We start from the raw sequence: 27912 nt of genomic DNA on the forward strand, positions 1-27912 counted from the left end.
CGTTTCACATCCTTAAAGCCGAACACCTGCCTTCAAAGAACAGCCCTCGCTGTCTCCCAGCGGACCCTTTTTTTTACTCCAAAGAGAAAGCCGCTCGGAAGCCCCAGACTAACGGATGCAGAACTCTCCCCTCTCCCCTTTGATCAGTTATTTCTAATATATGTTCTCCTTTGAAGACTTGACAGCCGGGTGAGGCTGGGGAGGAAAATGCTGTGACGCATTAAATTTATTGACTATGGAGTTTTAGTTGTCATATGAAGCGGGAAGCCCTCCTGTATCTAAACAGAAGCACTGACCTGAAAGAGATATGACTCTAAAGAAGAATTCACAGAATATTGGAGACTGAGACTCTATTTTATCATGTGTACTTTGTTTATTTGATCTTTGATAATGTTGCAATAGGGTAAAAAGATGTTTGAGTCATATTTTTGTCATTATTCTACTGATAATTAAGCATATTTTCCCCAAAATATCTCATTAATGTAAAAAAATTGAAATAGCAAGTATTTAAACATGATGGTAATGAGAATTTGAGGGTTAAATGTGCTTAACTGTCATAAATGAAAATCAAAATAATCCTGGATTTCATTATGCAAACAACACCTTATTTATTATTTTAATTATAGACATGTTTTTGTTTTGATTTATTAGTTAACTCAGTATAATTAGGATGTCATTATTCAAAGACACTTCCTCCATTAATTGACTGATTGCTTGACTTTTATATGCTACATTACCCTGAATAAAAGCTGCCCTAGTAAAAACAGATCACCATCAGTGCAAAACAGAAGCGCAAACGTGTTCCAGGCCTATCATTATGCATATTTTATATATTAAAGAAACACATTAAAAATCATTTAGCTGCCATGACAACATTGTTGAATAATTTAGGCTTTCTGGCGAAAGGGCATGATTTTTTACATCACACATCAAAAACATACGCCGAGCATCGAAAGAAAACCTTTCAAGCCAGTCAGCTTGGTTACTTCAAGCTAAGTGAATTAATTAAGTGGAAATGATTCTGCAATTAGCTGGTAATTAAAACGTTATTACCTCTTCCCACTCTGCCGTAAAGGAGGGGGTTCTCTCCAGTCTGTTGGGGCTGCTTTTACCGGGGCTGCTCTGCCCTCTGGAGCTCCACTGCTCTTCCTCGATGGGTGACACAGCCACCAGGTTAGAGTCTGATTTGGAGAAATTTCTGGACAGCTGAAGGTCCAACACATTTTTTGGCATGGACCTCATCCTCCCAAGTGTGCAGGCTCTTTCTTCGTAGCCGGTATTGCTGCTCGCTGGGCTATTGCCGCCCGTGCTGTTGCTCCGGGCCTCCCCGTTCCTCACATGCACGCCTGTGGTCTTGTCACCCTGTCCGCCGAGCGTAAACGTGCCCTGGTTGACCTGTGTGTGAAAAATCGTCCTGTAGACTATCTGCGGTTTGGCTTCTCTTTGGGTCTTAAGGGCAGAAGCCTCACTGCCGGTGCGAGGGAACGGAGGAGAGTACTCGGGCGCTCTGAGAAAATTCCCGTGCCGGAGCGGAGGCTCAGGACCGCTGAACTTTCGCACTTTGCCGTAGAGTTGGTAAGGGTTATCGGGGGATTCACAGGCAGGAGATGAGCCGTGAAGGAGGCCGGCAAACTGCTCGGGAACGTGGCTGTTTCTCCGGTCGTCTCGCTCTATGCAGTCTTTCTGGTGTGCTGCCTCATCTGCAAGGGGGAAAAAAAAAAACATTTAAAATGTAACACAATGTCTCTATGAGCGCCTGGACAGTGTACTCACTTTAACAAAAAAAAAAATGAAAGAAAGATACAAATGTGTCCTCATTCTGATGTACAAGCATCCAGGCAGACGCCAGATATGAACTAGTGTTGTGTATGTGTATGTCACTTGGTTGACTTGCTGTTGAGACAAGCACCAAATGAGTGCCTGAGGCTGGGGGCAAGCCAATCTGTTCAGTGGGATGAGAGAGACCTTGTTCTTATCCTCCTTTTGTACCCTATGGCCTACAGAGGACTGTATCCTGTACTGTCCCGTGTAAAGAAGCCCAGGACCCCTTCACTAAAGAGCTCTTAAAAGCTGTCCTCAGGCAGCATGTGATCTGTAGTGTAAATGAGGACAGATCTCAGTTCATGGAGGTCACTGGGTTTATTCAGGTGTTGATAAATATGAACGGTGTATTTATTTTTAGGCTCATATGTTTAAATTCCAGTAAGGGCGTCTGCATTCATCAAAATGTAGGTGTTCTTCCTGTTTTCTGTTTATTCAGTACAGTCATGAGCGTTGGAGGTTTTTTTTTTTTTTTTGCTTGTTAAAATGTAAACAAATATTAATAATAGCTAGATTTTTAGAAAAAAAAAACATGAAAAAAAAAACATTGAAAAGTCGAAAAAATTCATTTTCTAAGTTCAATCTTACAAAAGTAATAGCACACCTTTCCTTAATAAGCCGTATGACTTGAGGTATCATTCATGTCTGTAGCACAAAATGTGTGAGACATTTTATGCACCTGAATTCAACTCAGTCTGTGTGAATCCCTAACCTTTAAGTTTGAGCAATAGCATGGGCGTCGGAAGCAAAAAAAATGTGGGTGTGTCCTCCCCCAGAAAAATTTTACTGGAGTAGATCTGTGTTGTTTCCCAACCTTTTTTTTTTTTTTTTGCCACCGCACAGTTTCGATATGTAAAAAATCCCACAGCACACCACTAAGCACTAAAGTAACAAAATAGCACAAACATGCGTTGCTTAAAATGGCATATTAAATCTGGATATTATATTAAAAGTAGTAATCACATTTAATGTGAAACTTGAGCTTAAATCAGGTAGGAACACAATAACGTCAAACAGTTATATGATGTTGCTGGTGATTATGATAAAACAACAAATTTAGGCTACATATCATTGCTGTTGGGTGGAAACCTCATATTTTTTAGATAATTATTTGCCATCAAAATTGGTATTATGGCTTTGTATATCTTTTTATGAAAATTAAGCAGGAATTACAAGGTTTTTGAACAGAGAATGAATATTTTGTTTGTCACTGGAACAGCTGCTTCTGTGTTTTCATCACCTTACAGGTTATAAAGTTTATTGTAGCTATGTGATCGCTCAGTTTTTCCTTGTTGTTGAATACATTTGGACAAAATCTCATGGTATGAAAGGTGAAGCGCTATGCATAGGATATTTAAAACAGTATATTGGGTATAACTAGACGGCAAATAGCAGACTAAGACTCTTTTCCACTCTTTAAATACAAAAAAACATTAGCCTTTATAGACGTAGTGTTTCTTGAGAAAAGAAAATACTGTACTTATTCAAAAATCAGTTCTTTATTTATCTTTGCATTGCAAACAAGCAGAGATCTCCAAACCAGGGTTGCCAGGTTTTCACAACAAACCCCACCCAATTTCTACTTAAAGGTGCCCTAGAATCAAAAATTGAATTTACCTGGGCATAGTTGAATAACAAGAGATCAGTACATGGAAATGACATACATTGAGTCTCAAACTCCATTGTTTCCTCCTCCTTATATAAATCTCATTTGTTTAAACGACCTCCGAAGAACAGGCGAATCTCAACATAACACCGACTGTTACATAACAGTCGGGATCATTAATATGTATGACCCCAATATTTGCATATGCCAGCCCATGTTCAAGGCATTAGACAAGGGCAAAACGTCTGGATGCGCACAGCTGAATCATCAGACTAAGTAAGCAAGCAAGAACAATAGTGAAAAATGGCAAATGGAGCAATAATAACTGACATGATCCATGATATCATGATATTTTTAGTGATATTTGTAAATTGTCTTTCTAAATGTTTCGTTAGCATGTTGTTAATGTACTGTTAAATGTGGTTAAAGTTACCATCGTTTCTTACTGTATTCATGGAGACAAGAGAGCCGTCGCTATTTTCATTTTTAAACACTTGCAGTCTGTATAATGCATAAACACAACTTCATTCTTTATAAATCTCTCCAACAGTGTGTAATGTTAGCTTTAGCCACGGAGCACTATCAAACTTATTCAGAATCAAATGTATACATCCAAATAAATACTATACTCACATGATCCGACGCATACATGCAGTATGCATGATGAACATCTTGTAAAGATCCATTTGAGGGTTATATTAGCTGTGTGAACTTTGTAAATGCACTGTATTATAGTCGAGAGCTCGGGGGGGCAGGGAGCACAACGATTTAAAGGTGCCGCAGCCTGAATCGGTGCATAGTTAATGATGCCCCAAAATAGGCAGTTAAAAAAATTAATAAAAAAAAATCTATGGGGTATTTTGAGCTGAAACTTCACAGACACATTCAGGGGACACCATAGACTTATATTACATCTTGTAAAAACTGGTTCTAGGGCACCTTTAAAATTAGCCCAAAACTAGGCCAATTGCGTTTTTTTGGGGGGGGGGGGGGCCTGGTAAAAAACGTGTTCCAGGGAGTAAAAACCGAATTTGTGGTAGGGTTTCCCTGGTAAAATTTGCATTCTAAGGGCTAAATATCATGTTATTTGGAGTCACTTCAATCTGCGAACATTAAAAACAACATGTGGCAACAGTATTAAAGTAGCCCAATTCTGTGAGAAAACCGCAGACTTGGCAACACTGCTCTAAACCGCGTGCAGCACTTCATTCACAACAGAGGCGGGTGGAGTTATGAGGTTTAACTGACAGTTTGAGGAGCCAAGGGAGTTACAAGGTTTAGTCACAAGCTCTTTTAAATGCTTTTCATTGGTTAAATGTTTGTAAAACTCTAAGGATGTACGTAAAGTCTGTAAAAAGGTAAAGGATGACCAATAAAACAAAACAAAAATGACTAAATAAGGAGATACAAAGTTTACACCTGACAGCAACAATATATATACTTTTGTCATAGCATTTGAATTCATTTTATTTTTTGCCATTTGATAATTTTCCACGGCACCCCTGACAACCTGTCACAGCACACAAACTGAGTTTAATTTATATGGACTCTGAATGAGCCAAGTGGAATGGATTTGAGGAAGCAGCAGCGTTGAAGTCAAGGCTGTAGCTAAAACACGGAATGGAGTTCAATTTATTAGGGCATTCCTCAAGTGGAATGGATTTGACTGACGACGCTCTGAAATCCGAACAGATGTATGTGCTGAATTAGAGATGGTAAAAGTGAGTGGGTCCAATATCATTGAAAAAGTGAGTGCGTCTTGTCCCACCCATATGCAATGGTTTTGATGCCCATTAGCAATAGTAATAGGTCATGCTTATCAGTAACTAGGTCACTGTGAAATCCGTATAAATTTTTTTTTATCAAATTTTCTGTGCTGATTGTAGAATTTTTATATAAATATGGAACAATGGACTTTTGTTTATTTAAGTGTCAAACTGGTATTCAAAAATACTTTTAAAATTAACCAAAATGTAATAAACTTCAAGTTTTCTGCATATGAAAATTACACGCAGACCTAACTATAACTAATTATAATAAATGTAAGTAAAATTTGGTCAAATAAACAGACATTTAGTATCTTCAATCAAGCCATTGCATGTACACACACACACACACACACACACACACACACACACACACACACACACACACACACACACACACACACACACACACATATTGGTACATCCTGCTTTGATCCTGTCCAGACAGTCACATGAGTTTCCTTTTATCTCATAATGCAGAATAATCAACTGAACGGAACGCTCTGCTACAGGCCAAAATAACCACCGGAATAGAGGAATCTGAAAGGAACACAGAGAAAGATGCTATTTTTATTTTGCATCAAAAAAGCGTTGATCTTGCATAAAGCTCTCAGCACAAATAAACAAGACTAAATGGAGACCGAGCAAATTCAGCTTTGATGAATAACTAAAACGGCTCTCAGAAGCATTTCTGGTCTCGTCCCGTCACATCCCAACCCCACAAGTCCTCAAAACAGGCTCTGAATGAGTGTTTTAAACCTCATTAAATTATGCCCATAAAGCAGCGCAGTTCATGGCATGTAAAATAAATCACAGGACTGCATTTGCATGTACTGCACCACCTCTACATGCTGGATCTTATATCTAGTATCTCAAGTGAAAATGCAGCGTCCCGTTTGATAAATACGGGTGTAGACGGCAGAAGACATGTCAGATTTCGTGAATGCGAAGGGACATGATGCTAAACAGGATATCAGTATCTATAACACTCCGAGGGAGACATCAGAGCTCAACGCTCCCACATCCCGTCCTTTCCCGGCGTCTGTGCCGTGTTCCAGCTTGTGTAAACAGCATTTTCAACCGATAAAGATCAAATTACACTCCTGCAGGCTGAGGGAGAGCAAAACAGGTGGAGACAACAAGTATATCTTGCATACAAACAAATTAAGTTTAAAGGGATAGTATAAAAAAAAAAAAAAAAAAAAAAAAAAAAAAAATCTGTCATCATTTACTTACCTTCATGTTGTTCCAAACTTTTATGACCAATTTTTTTTATAACAGCATGGAAAAGAGTGACTAGTTCATTGTTCAAAATGTCTCCTTTTGCGTTTCATGGAAGGAAGGAAGTCATACAGGTTTGAAGCGACATGAGGGTGAGTAGCCAGACAGAATTTTTGGCTGAAATAATTCAAGCTTGCTTTTGACCCTTAAGAGAGGGGATAATGTTGTGCAAATGGGCCCGTGTCAGTTTTGATCATCTAGACTAAAAGGAACGCAAGTTAAACGCCATGATGAGTTCATCTACTGAGAGAGAGAGAGAGAAACAGCATGAGATATCACAACAGTAGTAAAGGTCACTGCCATCTCAGACAAAACAGCGGTCGGCATACAAAACACAGAGAGGCCTTGACCGTCATCTGCGAGAAGCCAAATACAAACACGCTGCAGGAAAAACTCACACTGAAAAGGATCAAAAGAAAAAAAAGAACAAGGTAGATTGACTATCTGAATTATTCAATGGATAATCTGCCTTACATTATATCTACACTGCAAGAAAGTTACACGGCTCAACTAGTCGTCGGAACAAATTCTAGTTCTATGTTCCCATTTCCGCTATTTTTCTCTGAAAACTTCCTGTGGCCTCTTTACTACACTAATAAAGATGCAAATCTGCCCCCTAAAACCACATGATGCCAACAGTATCATGATAGGTCTATCATCTGTATCAATAGTTCACTGTAAAATAAGTTCAGAATGCTCAAAACATATTACCTCAAAACATTTAAGTAAACTAACTCATTTTTTTTAAAGTTGGTAGAACTTAACATTTTTGTGACAAGTGGGGCGGGGCTGAGAGCCATGGAAGCGGATCAAGGCCAGTGTGGTGCACAGGTGTCTCTCACTAATAATCCCGTCACCAGCATCCCTTTCCCAACTCATCATAATGTTAATTACATACAGTTAATTTACATAAACATCACATTCAGATCTTGGTTAAATGATACATAGCAAATAACACATGCTATTATAACTAGTCTCAGAGAGACTGTCATTACATACTTGCATATATGTAATCAAACAACATATGTGGTCTTAAATGTTTTGCAGCTCATCCTCAACCTAACCACAGGCTGTACTCTTCACCACAGTGATAACCCTACAACACTAACATAACAGAACCCCCCTGAATCCCAACATAACACAACCTTAAACATTAACTTATATCTCCATATGTTAATCTTGTGCAAAAACACACAAAATAACACTTAATATCAACAGTTATTTATATGGTCTGACGCAAAGCATGCTGGGAATTAGAAATCTGCTGCAGCTCAACTCAATCATATTAAGTTCAGCTCAAATTTTGAGTTCATGCAACTTTTTTCTATTAAGTACAATGAACTTTCATTATTATTTGAGTGAAACAAACTCATTTAATATAATTAATTTCACTGTTCGGTTTTACAGTGTTTGAGAATACAATATTTGATTAATTTAACATCAAATAAAGGACTTAACATAAAAAAACTAAATAAAAGCATACAGTAAAGTTTCATGTTAAAGTCGGAATTAAACGGAAGTTGCAATAGTCTTTTCTTCCCTATTGTGACACATATCTGAGTGAAACTTGATTTCGTCCTTGGGAACTGATTGGAACTAACTAAATGGAGGCAGATCTGAACGCCAGTTTGCAGTCAGTTGTGGACGACATTTAGTCCCACCCTCCACGAGAGACACGTCATGAAGAAAACAGACGCTGCTTCAGGTTAGCGTTTTTGATTAAGGATTATGAGTGCACATGAATTAAAATAATAATAATAATAATAATGATAATGATGTGCACAGATAAATCCTTCATAATAAACAACATTCTGTAAATAAAATAAGAATTGTCGATTTTGATTTCATGGTGACTTGGAAAATGAGTGTGTTAACCAGGCTGACAGGAAGGCAGAAGTGGATAACCATCTACAGTATAGAAACCACTCAGCACACCTACACAGCCATAATGGAAAGTTCACTTCAGTTTCTGGGAAACAGATCAAATAAAATGTACAATTTATGGGTAATATACAAGCATGAGTGCTTCGAGATCTTTGCCATCACTGAGAGAAATCTGTCACCAAGCTACAAGAGATATCAGGGGAAAGAGATTGTTTTGTGTGTGTGGGTCTGAACATTTTCTGAGAAATCAAATCTGCACAGGAATGTTTGGAAAATGTCTGAAGTCATAAATAAAATAACATTAAATTAAATTAAAAATAAATAAAAAACACAAAGGCCATTTTCTAGGTGATATATTTATATTTACTAAAGAAATTTCGGTTACACTTTATTTTGATATTCCACTTTAGATATTACACTTGTGTCTACCCATATGCACTTTGCACATTTTGCATGATGCAACTTATGAAATAAAAAAATGTTTTGCTAGACTTATTCAGTCTGTACTGGATTCAGTGTTCGTTCAGCATTTCAAATATTTCACTTTTGACATTGTACTCACTATAAGTAGCTTTGCAACTACATGTCAACTAACTCTCATTTCTATCAGATTTTAGCATGGTAATGAATATGACAATGTTAAAGGTGCCCTAGAATTGAAAACTGAATTTACCTTGGCATAGTTGAATAACAAGAGTTCAGTACATGGAAAAGACATATAGTGAGTCTCAAACTCCATTGTTTCCTCCTTCTTATGTAAATCTCATTTGTTTAAAAGACCTCCGAAAAACAGGCGAATCTCAACATAACACCAACTGTTACGTAACAGTCGGGATCATTAATATGTACGCCCCAATATTTGCATATGCCAGCCCACGATCAAGGCATTAGACAAGGGCAGGACGTATTAATGTCTGGATCTGTGCACAGCTGAATCATCAGACTAGGTAAGCAAGCAAGGACAACAGCGAAAAATGGCAGATGGAGCAATAATAACTGACATGATCCATGATATCATGATAGTTTTAGTGATATTTGTAAATTATCTTTCTAAATGTTTTGTTGGCATGTTGCTAATGTACTGTTAAATGTGGTTAAAGTTACCATCGTTTATTACTGTATTCACGGAGACAAGACATTTTTTAAACACTTGCAGTCTGTATAATTCATAAACACAACTTCATTCTTTATAAATCTCTCCAACAGTGTGTAATGTTAGCTTTAGCCACGAAGCACAGCCTTAAACTCATTCAGAATCAAATGTAAACATCCAAATAAATACTATACTTACGCAATTAGACATGTTGCATGACGAACACTTTGTAAAGATCCATTTGAGGGTTATATTAGCTGTGTGAACTTTGTAAATGCACTGTATTATAATCAAGAGTTTAGGGTTTAGGGTGTAGGGAGCGCGCGATTTAAAGGGGCCGCAGCCTGAATCGGTGCATATTTAATGATGCCCCAAAATAGGCAGTTAAAAAAATTAATAAAAAAATATCTATGGGGTATTTTGAGCTGAAATTTCACAGACACATTCAGGGGACACCTTAGACTTATATTACATCTTTTAAAAAGACGTTCTACGGCACCTTTAATATATTTGGTCTTGGCCGGCTCCAGCGTTAGAGCCACTTTTGGACGTAAACATGGAAGCTCTGCACTGCATTCACCATGTCAAAGGCGTATGAGTCTGACACAATAGAGAAGAAATTGTTGAATAAAGTCATTATTTTTGTTTTGTTTTGGCGCACAAAAAGTATTCTTGTCACTTCATAACATTAAGGTTGAACCACTGTAGTCACGTTGACTATTTTAACAATGTCTTTGGTACTTTTCTGGACCTTAAATGATGGTAATTGCGCTGCTTTCTCTTGGGGATAAAGAAAAACTCTTGGATTTTATCTTTTCATTTCATAATTAATGACAGAAATTTCATTTTTGGGTGAACTAACCCTTTAAGGACCCATCAGCCTGTGCCATCTAGAGTTTCATGACAGAACTAAGAATTAAATTGCAACTACATGCCAACTAACTTTCAGTCTTAGTTAGTAGAATAAGTTGACATGTAGTTGCAAAGTTACTTATAGTCAGTAGAATGTCTGTTGGGGAGAATGTCAAAATAAATTGTAAATAAAGCAGGTATTAAGCAGACAGTCTACTAATACTCTAATGACTGCTAGTTGACATGCAGTACTTATAGTTTGTAGAACGTCTAAAGTGGATGATTCAAAATAAAGTGTTACCAACATTTTCATGACTTTTCAAGATCTATTTAATTTCCATGAATATTTCCATTTTCAATTTTAAAATTCCATGATATTTCCAGGTTTTCTGTGACTACTGGAACCCTAAACAAACCAATGATTTTTTTAAAATGAAATGAACCAATAGAACATTACAGAAATATTAATCAATGAATGAACAGATGACCTGGACAGTGGAATAGTATATCTTTTTTTAGTGTCTAACCTCCTCTTTAAATTCTAATATCAGTTCTTTTTTCCATATTCCTCTCAGATTAGATCTACATCTGGAACCGCAACAGGTGACATGCGGTAGTCATGGAAACAACACAGTGGCTTCCTAAAATCATGGGCTCAAAGCTCTAGGGTTTTTAGAAGGGAGAGAGGAAACAGAGAAAGGAAGAAGACAGACAGATAGAAAGAAAGAAAGTGATTTACTGCAGATTGACTGTGGCGCCATCTGAACTGACCCACAGGGCAAAGAATCAGAGACATCTCAGCAGAAGTGCTCAAGTCTTATCTGAGCACAGCAGAGAGTGCATCAAAAGCTCACGCAGGGTACAAAAGGCTGATCTGGGGTCAGCGGGAGGAAATCTATCCCGCAGCACAGTGTCTGAACTCTTCCCACGTAATTAGATCGCTTGGGTTCCTTGTCGTAATTTATAAAGACACATATATGAGAAACTCAAGCTTTGAGGCAAAAACTGTGGGGCAGAGATCATCCTCTGTTAAAAACAAATCCTTCCCATTCAATTTGATGCACTGACAGGCAATGTACTCAAAAAAAAAAAAAAAAAACCTAAAATGAGCAGAGAACAGGTGCAAAAAGCTACTGAATCACCAGCCATGGCCCATTTCTGTCATCATTTAAACATTCCAAACTCCAAAGGAAGTAACATAAAGGGTGTCCAGACAATTTCAAGTCACTATATTCCAATTCTACTAAGGCTTTTTGTGAAATGTTCCCTTTTACTGTGCATTTTTTACTAAGGCTCTACTGTATCATATCTGATAAGCAAATTTCCTTTAAATTATCAACATGATCAAAACTTTGCTGAAAAACTACAATCTACTACATGCCTTCTGTCATCTGACTGATAGTTTATACTTTTTTAGCCAGTAAAAGGGCCTATTAGTATAATTGTAGATCATATTAAAAATTCAGGTCGTAGTACATTTGTATTTTTGCTTTGAAATCTTTACTAAGTAAATGTAAGAATACATTTTTGTTAGTCTTTTTTTTTTTCAAAAATGATACATCAGGCTTTTGAGGATTATTTTATGCGCAGACGTGCACATAACTGGTGCGCAGGTGCACATGCGTGGTAAAAATAAAAGATGCGTACCAGAAAACGTGGAGGGAAGCGCTTTTGAATACCAACATTTTTGGGGACGGGGTAGGGTAGGGTTTTTCCCCACCTCTGGTAAGATAGCAATCACGATGATAAGTGTGTTCATTTATTATTAGGGGTGCAACAGATCGGAGTTGAGCCATGATCCGTACAGACCAGGCCCCACGGTTCGGCATGCATGCGATTCGCGGATCAACTGCTAAGTTTAACCATCATAATGTGAAGGTTTATCATTCGGACATGTTTTGTCTTGCCAATTTACACATTCAAACGATTTTAAACATGGAAGAAGAGTCAAAAATTGGGACTCACGTGCCTCACACACACAAAGCGCATACATGCTGAGAGAGAGAAAGGCTTTCAGACAGCGCTTGAACACCAAATTAATTCTTCTTTCACGTTTACTTGCGCTTGAACGGACACATACACACAAAATTTTGTCAAAATACCCGTCTCACAAGTATTCTCTCGGTTATGTCATAAGTGAACGGTTGAGAAAGAAACCGGATATGTGTCAGTATATTCGGTCCGTGCATTTGGTCTTAAAGTGACAGCAGCCTAATATTCCTGCTATTGTCTGTGTCATCAGTGTTCGAGAGCAAAGAAGATGGAGAGCAGTCAGGAGGAAAGTGATGACAACAACTTGTAGGATAAGAGTGTTGCTTAAAGTTTGAGTACCAAGCAGGTGCTCTCTTGTATTGTATTGCATTGCATTACATGTGTTGCACTCACAATAAGAACTACAATGTTTATCATAAAAATAGGCAATTAAATATCATCTTACTAAGACATATTGGGAGATATTTATATGCATTTTATGTAAGTAGTCTGTTGTAATGTCAAAAAGATCTGATTGATTTTTAGATGATCAGAATTTCATCTTATTTTTCGGTCATATAAATATCAGCAACTTAGTTTAACTTTAGTTTAACAGAAGATTTAGAATTCGAAGATTTAGAGCTCAAGTCGTATGGACCACTTGTGGTTTTAAAACCATAGTAAATGAGGACTTAATTTTGATTTCGGGTGACTAGACTGCTGGGTATAAGAGCAGCTTACAAGAGGTCTTATCCAGATGATGAGCTTATGCTGCTGTATTTCTGACTCACTAGTGTGAAGAGCTCCTCCAGAACATGCAGTAAACAGCAGGGAGGAGAACATCAGCCAGAGCGAGTGATACAACAGGAGCTGCAGTGCATGCTGGGGCGACAGTGAAGTACGAAACTCAGCTTGAATCCAAAGCCAGACAGGGGTTTTATTAAAAAGAGTCTATATTCTTAAAAAGTTGTGAATCTTCCCTCCCTTCATTAAACGAAACACCCATGGTTAAAAATATCACATGCTGCAATAACTCAAGTCCACCTACCTCCTTCTTGAAAACCTTAGCAAACAGGTATGAAGCAGCAAAACAGCCAGCAGGACTTTCCAGGAGAACGATCTTATGAGGAATGAGGCTATGTGTGCGAGTCCCACCTCTGAGGTCACACTCACACACATTCGTTTACATGAAGCTTTTCATTCTCAAAGATCTGATAGGGCCACTGTTGCACCACACAGCATTCCAGTGATGTTTCTGTGCACACATTGACACATTCTCATCTGTGCACATACTCACACACAGCACTGTCATGTCTTGTCATGTCACAGCAGAAACTGAAAGATAAGTACTTTAGACGTATGTATTTGTGAACTTATCCAGTATAAGGGATTGAAGTTGAAGTTGTTTATCAATTTAGATTAGTCTAAAATTCAAAATCAGGGTGGGGTTGTAGATGCAGAAGCAAGTAATGATGGAGAACAGTAGAAAAAGAGCAGAATGGGCTGAGCCGCTCACACTCACACACACACACACACACACTGAGCTGATGGCTGTCTTTTCCAGTGGATTAAAGGCCACATGTTTAATTGCTTGTTAACAAATGTTTACTGCGCCGTATTGAACTGCACCCATTTCCTGCCAAAAATAGGGCCAGAGATCCTGCCAGTCCTACAGCAGCTCGCAGAGATAGAAAGAGAGGAAAACGTATGTGTACCCGTGCATTTTACATTGAATAAATAAAGAAATAAATATAGGACTCTAATATTACAATGCATAAAACAACATTCTTAGTGCTTGCTAAGGGGTTAGACTTAGGGTTAGACTTAGGGTCTGCAATGGGGTTCGAAGTCATACATAAATAATACAGAAAAAGTAATCTGCAACACTGTTTGATATGTTTAGCGTAATATATCATTTAATAATGTTAAGGGATATTAATGAATATACACTACCATTCAAAAGTAGAGTGTTTTATAAGACATGTATAATATAACCAAATATTTATATCTCAAATAAATACTGTTCTTTTAATCATTTTATTCATCAAAAAATCCTGAAAAAATGTATCATGGTTTCCACAAAAATATTAAGCTGTTTTCAACTGTTATTATAGTAAGAAATGTTTCTTAAGCAGCAAATTAGGATATTAGAATGATTTCTGAAGGATCATGTGACACTGAAGATTGGAGTAATGATGCTGAAAATTCAGCTTTACATCAGGAATAAATTACATTTTAAAATATATTACAACTGAAAACAGTTATTTCACAATATTATTATAAAATTACTTTTTTTTTGCTTACTGACCTCAAACTTTTGAACGGTAGTGTATAAAATTTTCATTATGATGAAAACGTAGCTCTTTTTATATTGAAGGGCTCTAAGTTGGCTGGGTGAGGGGGTCCCTGGGCTTGTATAATATAAAAAAATCAAGTTAAATCATGCAGGTTTTATTTTTTATTCATTTCATTACATTTCAAAGCAATCAGACTTTTGATTTCTATATAGCAGATGATTAAAAAAAAAAGAAAAAAAATCATAGACTTACATTGAAAGAGGGATATGAGCCATATAAGCCGCATTTCCAATGAAATTACCCAGAACAATGTCACAGGAACTTTTTTCCCTGAAACTCCCCTGTCCACCCCCACCCACCCCCAGATCTGTTTCCATCGTGGTCTAAAGCACAATGATGATTAGTCCTGTGACATAAGACTGCGCGCGTACTCCACATTTAAGCTCAATAAAGCCTGAACGTCGTCATCGGTCCAGCGGTCGTATTTTTTAAACCTCAAAGTTGATTCGAATAGCAAACAACTCTGCACACACTGGTGGTTCAAATAAGATGCGGTGTGGAGTCAACCAATCAAAATGCTGTGTGAACTCAACCAATCAGCATGTTCAGCGCTTTCAGTCCCACCCCCGAAAGTTCCTGAGCTTTGAAAATGTATTACCTCGTGAGAAGGGACTTTCTGAGGGGGAAATTTTACCCCGTACTTCATTTAGTCCCTGGTCCCTGCGGTCGAAACACACCGAGTACCACCCAAAAGTTCCTAGTTCCTGGGGAAAGTTCCTGTGGTGGAACCAAAATATCATAGGGGTGATAGTAAGTGGGCTCTTTTGACTTGGTTCAGTAAGTAACCACCTAGAAACCGAGAGCACCTGCAAAAGCATTTTACTGTGCTAAAAAAAAAAACCCAGAATACAGTAGCAATCACATCAACAACAAAATCAATCACTGTGAAACGTACTGAAGTGTACTTACAGTTTGAGGTTTGTTTCATGCCACTAACCCAAGTGTATGCCTTATCAAACATCTAAAGTATTCAGCATAAAATCCCAATAGCCCCAAAAAATTGTAGTGACATTAACATAAATTAGCAAATTAGCATTAGCTTGCGTATAGCCTACAGACAGTCATAGAGCAGGGCGTGTATGAGCTTGTAAGCATTTCCTCCCTGAGCTACATCAGGTGGGGTGAGTTAGGTTATGTTTGCAGGGAAGGGTTCAGCACCACGTCTGGTACAATCTTGTTTCATTTTCTGTGGTGCTAGTCTTTGACTCACTCTCAGATATTAAAAGCCACAGAACAATATCAGACCTGTCAATCACCTAACATCTTAAAGGGCCTGCTGCCCGACGTCTACATGTGCATGGATTCAAATCAGTCTATGAATCTGTCAGTCTCTCAGTTCTCATGGGCGGCACTTCTACAATATACAATTCAATATACCCTTTCTTGTACGGAATCTTTCCTTATATACCCGCAGGAGTCATAAACAATTATGAAATATTGAATTCACTGTAGCTTTCCCATTTGTCTCAAACTGCACATCTCCAAGGCAACCAGCATCGACAAGTGCTGTGGGGTCCGTATGCTGTCAGAAGAGTGATGGTAGATTTGTGTTACATTAGAAACCAGAATTGTTTAGATGATACAAGTGTGTGAGTGTGTGTGTGTGTGTGTGTGTGTGTGTGTGTGTGTGTGTGTGTGCTTATACAGTTGTAGGAGTACACATATGCATGTTTGTGACCACTGTATGTGTGTGTGTTTATGGGTGGACAATAAAAACATTAATTTTCATCTAACCACTCAAGGCACAGGACTCTGATCTATGAATCCCTGTGGGAGGCTGCACTACGGGGAACACACACACACACACACAGATCCTCTAATCAAACTCTCTTTAATGGAATGATGGTGTTTAATTATGCCACGGAGCCCCGTTAGCACGCTGACTCATAAAGACAAGTAGGACGCACAGTAATGCCTGCATGAGTGGATGGGCACACACCAAAACACCCCGTTAATATGGTGAAAAGCATAAGTGGCCATCGGGTCAGTTTATAGTTCTTGGACATTTAAAGAACTCTACATGAGGCAGTACTGAAGAAGACAAGAAGATACTCATCGAAAAGTGAATTGGAGAAAATGGTGGCTGTTGGAAAAGATACAGGTATCCCAACTTTTAAATAAATAAGACAATAAACGGACAAAAGCAACATGTAGTCTTGTTATTCTAGATTGCTGGACCAAGTATTTGTTTCGTTGTTATATAAAATTTTGCAATTATTGTCAAACTATGCAATTTTTGTCATTATTTATTGATGATTGTTGGAAAATACTGTAGCAAGGAGAGTCTAAAAATCTGAGATTACACTGTAAACTATTTTCTTGAATTCTTGGAAATTTTTAGAGTTTAATTTTTTATGAATAAATAAAAGATGATAAATGAAAACAGAAAAATGCAAAACAAATATTAAAGATTCTGCACTATTTCTAGGGCACTGATAGATTTTTTGGTGACGAGTCATGCAGCCACACTATGACATACATGTATATATATATTTTTTTTTTTTCCAAAATATTCACAAACTTGTTAATTATAACATGAATTATATGATATTTTTCGATTGTCATATATGTGGAAGTGAATGTGTTTTGTGTTTTAAACACCCTTATAATGATCATGTTAGCTGATATAACCCGCGATTTTGCACCGCAATTCAGAGGATCTGTCGGATTTACATCACTTAAATTCATTCATTTTTTACATAAAAAGTAAGTGGCTGGCGAACCGAGAGAAGAATAGATTAAACTTTATTGTTTCAAACACAATGTGTATCTGATATAAATAAAACACTTTGTCAAATTATAATTGAAAGGATTACAGCGCGTTCCAAATTATTATGCAAGAGACAAATCAGTAAGATTTCAGTACAATAAACATTCAGATTTTAGTTTTTCTAAGAAAATGTTACTATCTTTTTAGATAACTGATCAATCTCAGACAAAATAATTTGCCAGGTCTATGGAAACCATACTTAGAGGTTGTTCCACATTATCAAGCAAGTCACAGTTCTCATGCAATATGGGGAGCATGAAATGTTGTGCAAAAGGCATGAAAACAACTAATATTGTGTGAAAACTGAATGGAGATGATTGAATTATCATAATATTTTGAGTGTTTTAGAGCACAGCAGAACTTGGTCAGATAAAGGCTTATTAAAGAAAATTCCTGTCAAAAAAATTAATTGTATTAAAAGGGCAGCTATAAAAAAAAGTCAGTGTTGAGCAGCAAACGGGTATTTGAAGCTGCTGGTGTCTCTGGAGTCTCAAGAAGCTCTCCATGCAGGCTGGCAGTTATGCGTAAAGATGCATTTCAGCCACTCCAAACCAAAGCTCACAAAGAGAAACATTTACAGTGGGTGTAGAAATACATGAAGACTCATTTTTTAAATAGTTTTATTCACTGACTAATGCCCTACTACAATGGATGGTCTAAACGGTTGGATTTCTGGATGATTGGTGAATGACCACCACGTTCCGACAAGACTGTGACGTCAGCAAGGAGCTGGTGGGTGATTATTTGGGCTGGAATATTGGGAAGTGAGACGGAAGGTCCCTTTAGGGTCTCTGAAGGTATTAAAATGACTTTTGCAAGATATGTGGAGTTCATAACTGGCCATTTTCAGCTATGGCATAAAAAGGAGGATAGTGCCTCCTGAAATACAATGCACTATGCATTATCCCATGCTGCAAAAAAACACCATAATGTATTTCTACACCCACTGTAAATGTTTCTCTTTGTGAGGTTTTGTTAGTGGTGGCTAAGATGCATCTTTATGCACAACTGCCAGCCTGCATGGAGAGCTTGCAGCAGCTTCAAATACCTGTTTGCTGCTCAACACTGTTTTTTTTATAGCTGCCCTTTTAATACAATTAATTTTTTTGACAGGAACTTTCTTTAATAAGCCTTTATCGGACCGAGTTCGGCTGTGCTCTAAATATCACTCACAAATCTTATGATAATTTGATAATCTCCATTCAGTTTTCACACAATGTTAGTTGTTTTCATGCCTTTTGCACAACATTGGACCATTTCATGCTTTTCATCTTCAGAAAGATCTTTCTTCCTCCCCATATTGCATGAGAACTGTGACTTGCTTAATAATATGGAACAACCTCTAAGTAGGGTTTCCATAGACCTGGCAAATTATTTTGTCTGAGATTGATACCAGTTATCTAAAAAGGATAAATAAACAAAGAAACATTTTCTTAGAAAAACTAAAATCTGAATGTTTATTGTACTGAAATCTTACTGATATGTCACTTGCATAATAATTTGGTACGCAGCGTATTATATTACAGCTTCCACGGACATCGGTGTACAGAATTTGAATTTAACAAACTATAAATGTCTTTATAATTAGAGATGTACTGATGTATCGGTCAACAATCGTATCAGCTGATAAAAGCTATTACTATCACTATAATATTAGATTAATCGCCACATCTTGTAATTACTGTAGATTAAAAAAAAAAAATTAATTCATTCTTTCTCCATTCAAGTAGATAAAAACTGTGACTTCTTGTCTGGAAATAGATGCCCATGGGCGTTACCAAGATGCCCACAGTCTGGACTGATGCTGTCATTAAGTGATGTCAGAAGGGTCGTATTTACAGGTTGAATGCACAAGAACGCCACCACAATGTTGTAATTGCTAGTGGGCAACCCGGTATTTTCTTTGAGCCCTGATGTTCAGAGTTGGACTAGTCATTTACAGAATCATCATGGTTTAAACTAGCTTATTTTAGTAGTTTGTACACATGTTGAAATCCATTTCCTTGTGTGCAGCACTCCCACAAACTGCCAATCCCATTCACCTCTTCTCGCTTACTCTCCACAATCCAACCTATGCAAATAAAGGCAACACTGTCCATAAGAAGACTTTATGAAAATTGTTAAATCCATCAATTTATTGATTGGCTTTATTCCAATCCACCCTCATTTAATTACGATTTCCAAAGCCCCAAGTAGGAACAATGCTGCAAATTAAATATTCTAATATTTAATTCTGACATCCAATCAATGAATTAATTGCTGAACTTTTCGACTGGTTGGGGGTGATTGATGCAGGTCATCATGCCTGGCACTTTAAAGGAAAACAACTTGACTCACACCTGAAAGGCCTCAGTGCATCGCAGCGCTGCAATCTCACTCATCTCTCCCCACAGTTACAAAACACCACATCAATAAAGTTTGCACCAAGCGCAGCTGGATAAAAATACACCACCTTCGGTAACCCAAAGCGATGAGAACTTGTCTTCTCCACACTCTCATCATGCCTCTGTCTATCTCTCCATCTCTCTCGCACCTACTGTAGGGAAACGACAGAACTTCATTTCATCACCTATGAAGGCACGGCATCAAAGAAACTACAATGCGCTCCTCACTCAACGCTAGTTGCCACGGCAACAATACAATGGACATTATAAGGCTAATAAATAGTGAGGAGGAGGAGGAGGAGGAAGATAAAATAAGAGGATGGGGTGAACGAAAGCATGAAAATGTGAGATCTATTCCTGGAGCTGCAGAGAGAGGACTTTAATGCCTTTACTGTGATTCTGGCTCTGATCCGTGGCTTCAATCACAACAGCGCTAGGGATTCATGTCTTGGACTCTCAGAGGAGATGCTAACATGTGATTCCAGTGATGGCGCTTTTTTTTTTTTTTACTTCATATGCCAGCAGAATTAAATAAAAGTATCAGTATCAGATGAAACACCTAAGAAACCCCATGAAATGCCACCATACAAAGTCCTGCGACAGTGGGACAGAAGACACGCGTATTAGGGCAGACCATCAGGGAGCGGCCATCAAACAGAAGAGGAGAGGACCCCTCCATTTGAAAAGCCCCCTGTCAGACTGGAGAGTGACTGAGATGAAAAGGCCTTTTTCACAGTGGAGACCTGGCAAACCGAGATATAAACTCCCCTGTAGTGGCAAACGGGTTTTGAATGCAACAGCGATATTTCCTTTACTATCTCTCACAATTTGTCTTCCTTAAGAGATTGCTTGTCTTGTACAGAAGGAATGGTGTTTAATGTCGGCCAGGGAGAGTCGCGCAACTCGCAGGCCAAATTAGGCTTTAGTTTAAGGGTTGCCAGGTCCTCCTGACACACATCCACAGGTGGGGAGAATTTCAGGAGCGATAGAGAAGAAAGTAATGACACCTTTTGGGATCTATACAAGAGACTGAGTTTAATAAATGGTAGAAATGTTTAGCCCGACAGCAAAATTTAAAATCAATTTTTTGCCACACCTGCCAATTGGGAGTGTATTTACCTTCTTACCACTACATGACTACAAAAGTATTGTCCATTATAATATAATATAATATAATATAATATAATATAATATAATATAATATAATATAATATAATATAATATAATATAATATAATATAATATAATATAATATAATATAATATAATATAATATAATATAATATAATATAATATACATTTAAAAATATTTGATGTGTTTAAAAAATAAGGTAATTACATTATATTACAAAATTAAATATATATATATATATATATATATATATATGTCTGTGTGTGTGTTTGTGTGTGTGTGTGTAAAATATATAGAAAATTATATAGAAAATTTTGAAATATAATATAATATAATATAATCAGGGATGTCAAACTGATTATTTGCATTTAGCATAAAAGTTTGTGTTTACAGTTCATAATATGTGTGTGTATATATATTATCACATTTATATAAATGGTATATATATATATATATATATATATATATATATATGTGTGTGTGTGTGTGTGTGTGTGTGTGTGTGTGTGTGTGTGTGTGTGTGCATGTATGTATTTGTATATATAAACAGACACACACACATATACTATATAAATATAATACATATACACACTTTTATCATGTTAACAAACGTTTATGTTAAATGCGATTAATTGTGATTAATATAGCACTAATTATAATATAATATAATATAATATAACTAAATATAATATAATAACACATTTATTTATTGTACATTTATTGTATATAATAAATGTACAATAATAAAGCAGATTTATTTATAAAAATGAGGTAAATAATTATGTTATCATTGAAAATTATATAGGCTACTGTATATACCTGCAATACTTAAATTATTATAATATGTGTCACAAGGTTCGATTTTTTTTTCATCTGAATAAATAAGCTTTCCATTGATGTATGGTTTGTTAGGATAGGAAAATATTTGTCAAAGATACAATTATTTGAAAATCTAGAATCTGATGGTGCAAAAAAAAAAAAAAAAAAATCAAAATATTGAGAAAATCACCTTTAAAGTTGTACAAATGAAGTCCTTAGCAATTGTAGCATATGCACATGTATCAGGACAATCAATAAACTTTGGAGTTTTCAGAATGCTTTTAACCTGATGAACTGTGTTCGTTAATCACTAAGTCGGCTCCGACCAGTCTGCAAAGATGAGCCCATTTGACATCTTTGTGGCCTGGGCGAGGTAAGACAGTGGACCCAATTTCCTAGCTTTTGGAACATCAAAGGATCAACCCCCGGTTGTGGGCAAGAAACTCAGCGCCAGAGACTGACCAGACAAATTCCACACACACACCCCACACACACACACAGACACACACACATATACAAACATGCCTAGAGATGGTATGTACAGTTATTCTCAAGATATGACTGTGCCAAAGTGTACCCGCTATATTTTAAGTGCATATATGCTTCCTAGTGTTTAGATTTTAGAGTTTAAATGACTGTAGCCATTCTAGTTTCATTCCTATTAATGTAATTTTGTCTGTAAACCATAACTTCTTCTACATGTTTCGTTTATATGTCAAGTCTAGATTCTTTTGAAAGCTGTTCATCTGATTTATTCCATAATGTATGTCACACTGCTGACAAATGCATTGTACTATTTTTAATAGTACTTCGAAGGAAAATGAACACTAATCCAACCTTGTAAATCATGCAAATGAGTTTGCAAGACAAAAACAAAGGGAAAGCTTTCCCGCCAACTTTGCACCCATGTTATTGGCTACCCCACCTCAAGGAGGTGTGTCGGCTTATCTGTCATAAAAGCAAAGACGCACAATCTCTTGTGTTGCTCTCCCGATTGTCTCACGAGCATCTCGTGCACGTTTTTCCCGGACCTCTCCGGTGACCACGCGCTGCCACCGCGCTCAGCTTCGGGATCGCCATCTTCCAGCGAAACCCACTCTCGTCCTCAGTTCAAACCTTCCCGCTGAACGGAGGAAGCCAACGAACTGCACCAGCGCTAACCTGAAATTCGACACACGCAACCAATGCAAGTATACTGCCGTTTCTCAATCTTAGATGATGAAACTGATTTCCGTGCTGGCTTAGGACTGGTTGTGAGTTTGCTACTTGCCTTCTCTCTTTCCTTCTCTACTTCTATTCTTGTACATAGGTGTGTATTTTCTTGTATATTTAGATGTATAACCTCTGTATTCGTAGTTTGCATATATTAAAACGTTATTCATGCTCGATTGTTCTGTTTGTTCTTTCAGCTGAAAACCCAAGTCACTTTAACGTTTTTCGATCGCTTTATGCTTTAGTTATTTTCATGGCCAGAAAATAACTCTGTTTATAATATTCTGTGAGGGACTTAGTTTGCTGGACAAACGAACAGTTTCTCTAGATAATTATTAAACCAGAACTAATCATATATGTAATTGATTATAATTCGTTGTAATTGATTCACAATATATGTTTAATTCCCCGTTGGGTTGATATATGAATCATAATTTATTCATAACCTTATGAATTATTATATTCATATTTCATCCATAAATTGATTAATAACTGTACGAACCGCTACATTCGTTACATATATTTTATTTGGTGGAGAATGCGGGCACGTTTTAAACTTGGTTTTTGTGTATGAGCAATCCAGAATAATTTTGTGTGATTTTTTAATGTGTTTATGCGCGCTTTATTCAGTGAGACGACGCAGACGCACGCGTCCTCACTCTACACACCGTTAACAAGCTGCTGTTTGTGTCTAAAAACACTGCAGGCCTAGTCTTGGTTGACCGTGAAATAAACTGCAGTCCATTAATATTCAGACTTGTATGCGAAAAGGCGACAAATTTTCTGCAATACAGCTAATATTAATTTCCGCTTGAATAAACGAGTTGAGTCGTATTCAGCGTGTTTTGAGATCGTGCGGCAAGATTCCCACTAAATCTCTTGAAAGGCCTTTATATTTACCCGCTATTAAATCTGAATTTCTTGTGTCGTCCAAAAATTCACAATAGCCGGTTTGCTCCTGGGTTACGTCGTTTGGACTAGCTACCCAAACCACGTGATCCCCGTTACAGATCTAATCGGAAAAGCAGTCCGTCTGATTTAACGATTGATGTGTGAGAGTTTGGAGCTATATCAGCATCCTGATCCAATGTTGATTTGTAACCCGCGGCGAAGGAATCCCGCAAGCGTTACATATTCGCGTGCATTAAAGTTTGCACCAAAGGGACTGATTCCCAGAGTTGTGTACCCGTGAGTAAAACGGTACACATATATTTATGAAAGAATCCGCTGAGGTTCTATAGTTGTAATCGTGACCGTGCAGTTAAAACAGCGTAAGGGTCAGAACCCCACAAAGCGCTCGTTTTTATATCACGAATTAAAGAAAGGGGATGCAGTAACTCTGACCAGACGCCAGAGGGCAGTCTGCTCAGGTGTGCCACCCCTCCTCTACTTATTGGTTGTGTGGACTCATTGACGCCACCGCGTGGACGTTCTGAGTTAAAGCCGCTCCATACTTTGAACTGAAATTATCTCCAAGTTATCTTTTGCTTCTCTATACTGCGGGGAGTTGTAAAAGTAATTTGCTTTTGGTGGTTATGCTTTCCAATCATTGTTGGAATGTGGTTTACTGATTTAAATTTAATTTAAACACGTTTAAATTTCTAATTTAAATTGTTTCCCTTCCAACAAAGGAATTCACTTTCTGAGAGTGCGCCCCCTGGTGGACACTGCCAGATAAGTCAATTCTCTTTTCCTTGCATTCTTTTCCTGTATTCACAGATCTACTCTATTTTATTTTATTTCAGTTTATTTATTTTATTTTTATTCTACTTTGTGTTATTTCATCCATTCCCTTTTTGTCTTTTCTCTCTCTCAAGTTATTTCTTTAGTTTTACTTTGGAAATTCATTCCCTTTTATTACTTAATGTTTTATTTTATTCACTCCTTAGCCCTGGTCCTGTGTTATTGCTAAGTAATAATATTCACGCACACCCAAGCCTCCCTTATTTCATACACTTATTTTAAATTTAATTAAATAACATTTAATTGAATTTTAAAATTAAGTAGTGTCAATCAGTTGGCATTTTGCTATCAACAAGCAATTCTCTTTAGGAAACTTACAAATAGGGAAGGCTTTCTCCTTTCTTTTCCCGTTCTGTTATTCTATGCACTCATTTAAATTTAATTGAACAGAGTTTAATTCAAATTTGAATCAAGTGCATCTGATTTGTTTTTGTTTTATTTTATTTTCACTTTTGTTCTGCTTCTAGCTAGTTCATTTTAGACCCCTACTCTTTGATCCTACACACTTAATTATTTAAATTCTATATTAAACAAGATTTAAATTGAGTTTTAAATTTACAATTAAGTCGTGTTTACCTGACTGTTTGTGCACTTGCAGATAAGGCCCTTTAGCGCCCTGGGGTGAGCTGACGGTTGCTCCAGTGAGTTCCAGTGAGTGGAGCTACCTGGCCTAGCGGTTCTTACACTAACCGTGTGTGAATCGGGACATTCTGACCTCGTATCACGGGCAACACGCAAGGACATCGGCGAGTTGTGTATCAGGTACAGGGAGGCAACGAGACCCAAAGTGACAACAAACGGCAATTTTGTTTAATTTCCCTGCTCAGGCTTCTGCACGACAGAACCGCCCGTTTGGAGTAACTGCCCGTAAAGGGGACAGACTCTGGTTCAGGGAAAACTCAATTTTGACTGGTCACTCGGGCCGTTGGCGCAAATACCTTGCCGAAGTGCGCAATTGTGCTGATGTTCCCTGTTTGAGAGGTTGCACCGTGTTACAAAGGGGACAGGTGACCACGGACACCGCAGTGGAGTGTTTGAACGTCGAGGAAAGGTTGCCTGCCATTGAGTTCTTGTCTGAGCACCCACAATTCACCCAGGCCTAAATTAGTGACATACAGTCACTTCACCTAATTGAAAGCCACAGAATATTACATATTCTTCAATTACTCAGGTGCGGGCCAACCCTAATGCTCTCGATCCATACCATCCCTCTAGGTTTTATGACGCAACAGTGCACTCGCCTGACACCGTCATAAACCCAGCTGGAATAGGAAGTTTAAGTTTCACTTCTCCCCTCTAGCCCTTCTGTTTTAGTTTATTGCTATTCTATTTTTATTCCTTTCTATTTGTTTACTGCTCTATTTCTCATTTAATTGCATCCACCCTGTTCTGTTTTGCTTCTCTACTGTGTTTGTTTCTTTCAGTTCATGTAAAAGCAGAGCCTGTGAGAGCCATCACGGAAAACTGAGTAATAGATAGACGACCGAGCAGCGAGAGTCATCAAAGGACTCTTAGGGCCACCGCCTGTCAAATTCTTTGTTTAAATCCGGCACTCACCCACACAAATTGACCCGCGTGGTCCTTTTGGCTATTGACAATTAAGTGTCTAGCCTACATTCCACTAACTGTCTGCACCAGTTAACTGGAACCAAACCAAAGAATTATATAATCATGCATTATTATAAGTCGTTAGTTCTGCGCGTGCTTGCATTGGTTCTGTTTGTGCTGTCTTTCTCTCGCCAACAGCAAGCTAACGTGTTCAGAGCAGCCAGCCCCAGCACCCACGGGGACCGACTCAGACCTGGTTGGGCTCCTGACCAGCACGTTCCTGCCCTAACGACGCTGTGAATCCCCAGCACCTAAGCAACGAGCAGCTGGACGACAACCTGAATCGACTGATGTCCCACGGTCCGACGCCGAGCTACAAAGAATGGGCGAAAGTCATCCGACCATCGCCCACAATCTCAAGCTCCAGGCGGAGGATGCTCGGAGGAATCAGGCCCAGATTCATCGTCACCACGATCAGCGACTCGTCGAGACCCAGGACCAGCGTTGGACAGCGGATGAATCCAAACCTGAGCTACAGGAGGAGCTGCAAAGACTTCAAAAAGCCCTTGCAGAGCTCCACCTGGAGGTGGAGCGTAGAAAACTGACTGAAAACTCCAACACAGCGAAGCTCCCCTAGCCAAAGCAGAAACTAAGCTGAAAGACAGACACACTAAAGCCCTGACCTGTGAAAATCATCTCAAACGGGCCCAGAAAGGAGTTATGGCTCCGAAACAACAAAGAGACTATGTGAATGAACTTGACACTGGTTACAGAGTACTGAAAAGTGGCATGGGAGGGGAAACACACATCACCGAGTTTCCCCTAACCAGTCAAGAAGCCCTAATTCCAAATGGGGTTGAAAGTCCACTGCCCAAAATGTCCAGCGGCCAAGAACTTCGCCAGCAGCTGTCACATCCAACTGCCAGCACCTGCGACAGGTTCTGATCCAAAAGCTTTCTGACCCTGCATCAGATCAAGGGCTCCCTGCTGCCATGGACCTAAAATGGGGCAGACTGAAAAACCCATACACTTGCTACAGCCGACTGCAAATGGCCTACTTCAGAGCATGTGGTCAGCCAGCGATGGAGGAAGATTTCATCTTCAACACTCTGCTTCTCCGAGAGCTGCACCCTGCGGTGAGTGATCACCTGGCAGCCTTGGCCTGCTCACGCAGTATGTCTACTCAGCAGCTGCAAAACTTGGTTGACGAAGCTCACTCCAAGCAGAACACTGCTCCTGAAAAGACTGTAGAAAATCAAACCAGTTACACAGTCTCCGACCACTGCCCAGAAACCTGTCCTTACCTTTTTGAAAGATTGAGAAATGAAGCTGAAAGACAAAATCAGACTCTCAAGTCACAAAGATGTGAGCTGAATGTGCAGTCGCACAGTCCAAATGAGGTCCACCTTGAACACACAGCTCCCACGCACCACACCATTGGTCGAGTGAGCCTGGTACCTCCTGTGTGCGTAGCGCAAATGGACACGTTTCTCTGTTTCACCACAAAGACCTGCTAGACTGTTTTGAGCCCTTATTGAACGCCAGACCGCTGAAAATCTGGGCTCAAGTGTGTGAACTTCTGCCTTCCCAGTCACCCAGACCACCTGAGCCAGACGGTCAGGTCACAGAGGTCGCGGGAAATCTCCCAGCTAACCGCGGGAACCCCGGCTCAGAG

At 38.4% G+C, this 27912-nt stretch overlaps 1 protein-coding gene across 5 annotated transcripts in view; it reads right to left on the reverse strand.

Annotated features, from left to right (window-relative positions):
* The window catches only part of anks1b (ankyrin repeat and sterile alpha motif domain containing 1B), a 238722-nt gene that overhangs the window by 64678 nt on the left and 146132 nt on the right, over positions 1 to 27912 (reverse strand). For all 5 annotated transcript variants that reach the window (XM_048154392.1, XM_048154391.1, XM_048154390.1 and 2 more), the window contains one exon: positions 1054 to 1700. In XM_048154392.1, coding sequence (XP_048010349.1) covers positions 1054 to 1700 — 647 coding nt within the window. The remainder of the gene's footprint in view (positions 1 to 1053; positions 1701 to 27912) is intronic.

The sequence above is a fragment of the Megalobrama amblycephala genome, linkage group LG14 (assembly GCF_018812025.1).
Source record: "Megalobrama amblycephala isolate DHTTF-2021 linkage group LG14, ASM1881202v1, whole genome shotgun sequence".
In the NCBI taxonomy this organism is placed as follows: domain Eukaryota; kingdom Metazoa; phylum Chordata; class Actinopteri; order Cypriniformes; family Xenocyprididae; genus Megalobrama; species Megalobrama amblycephala.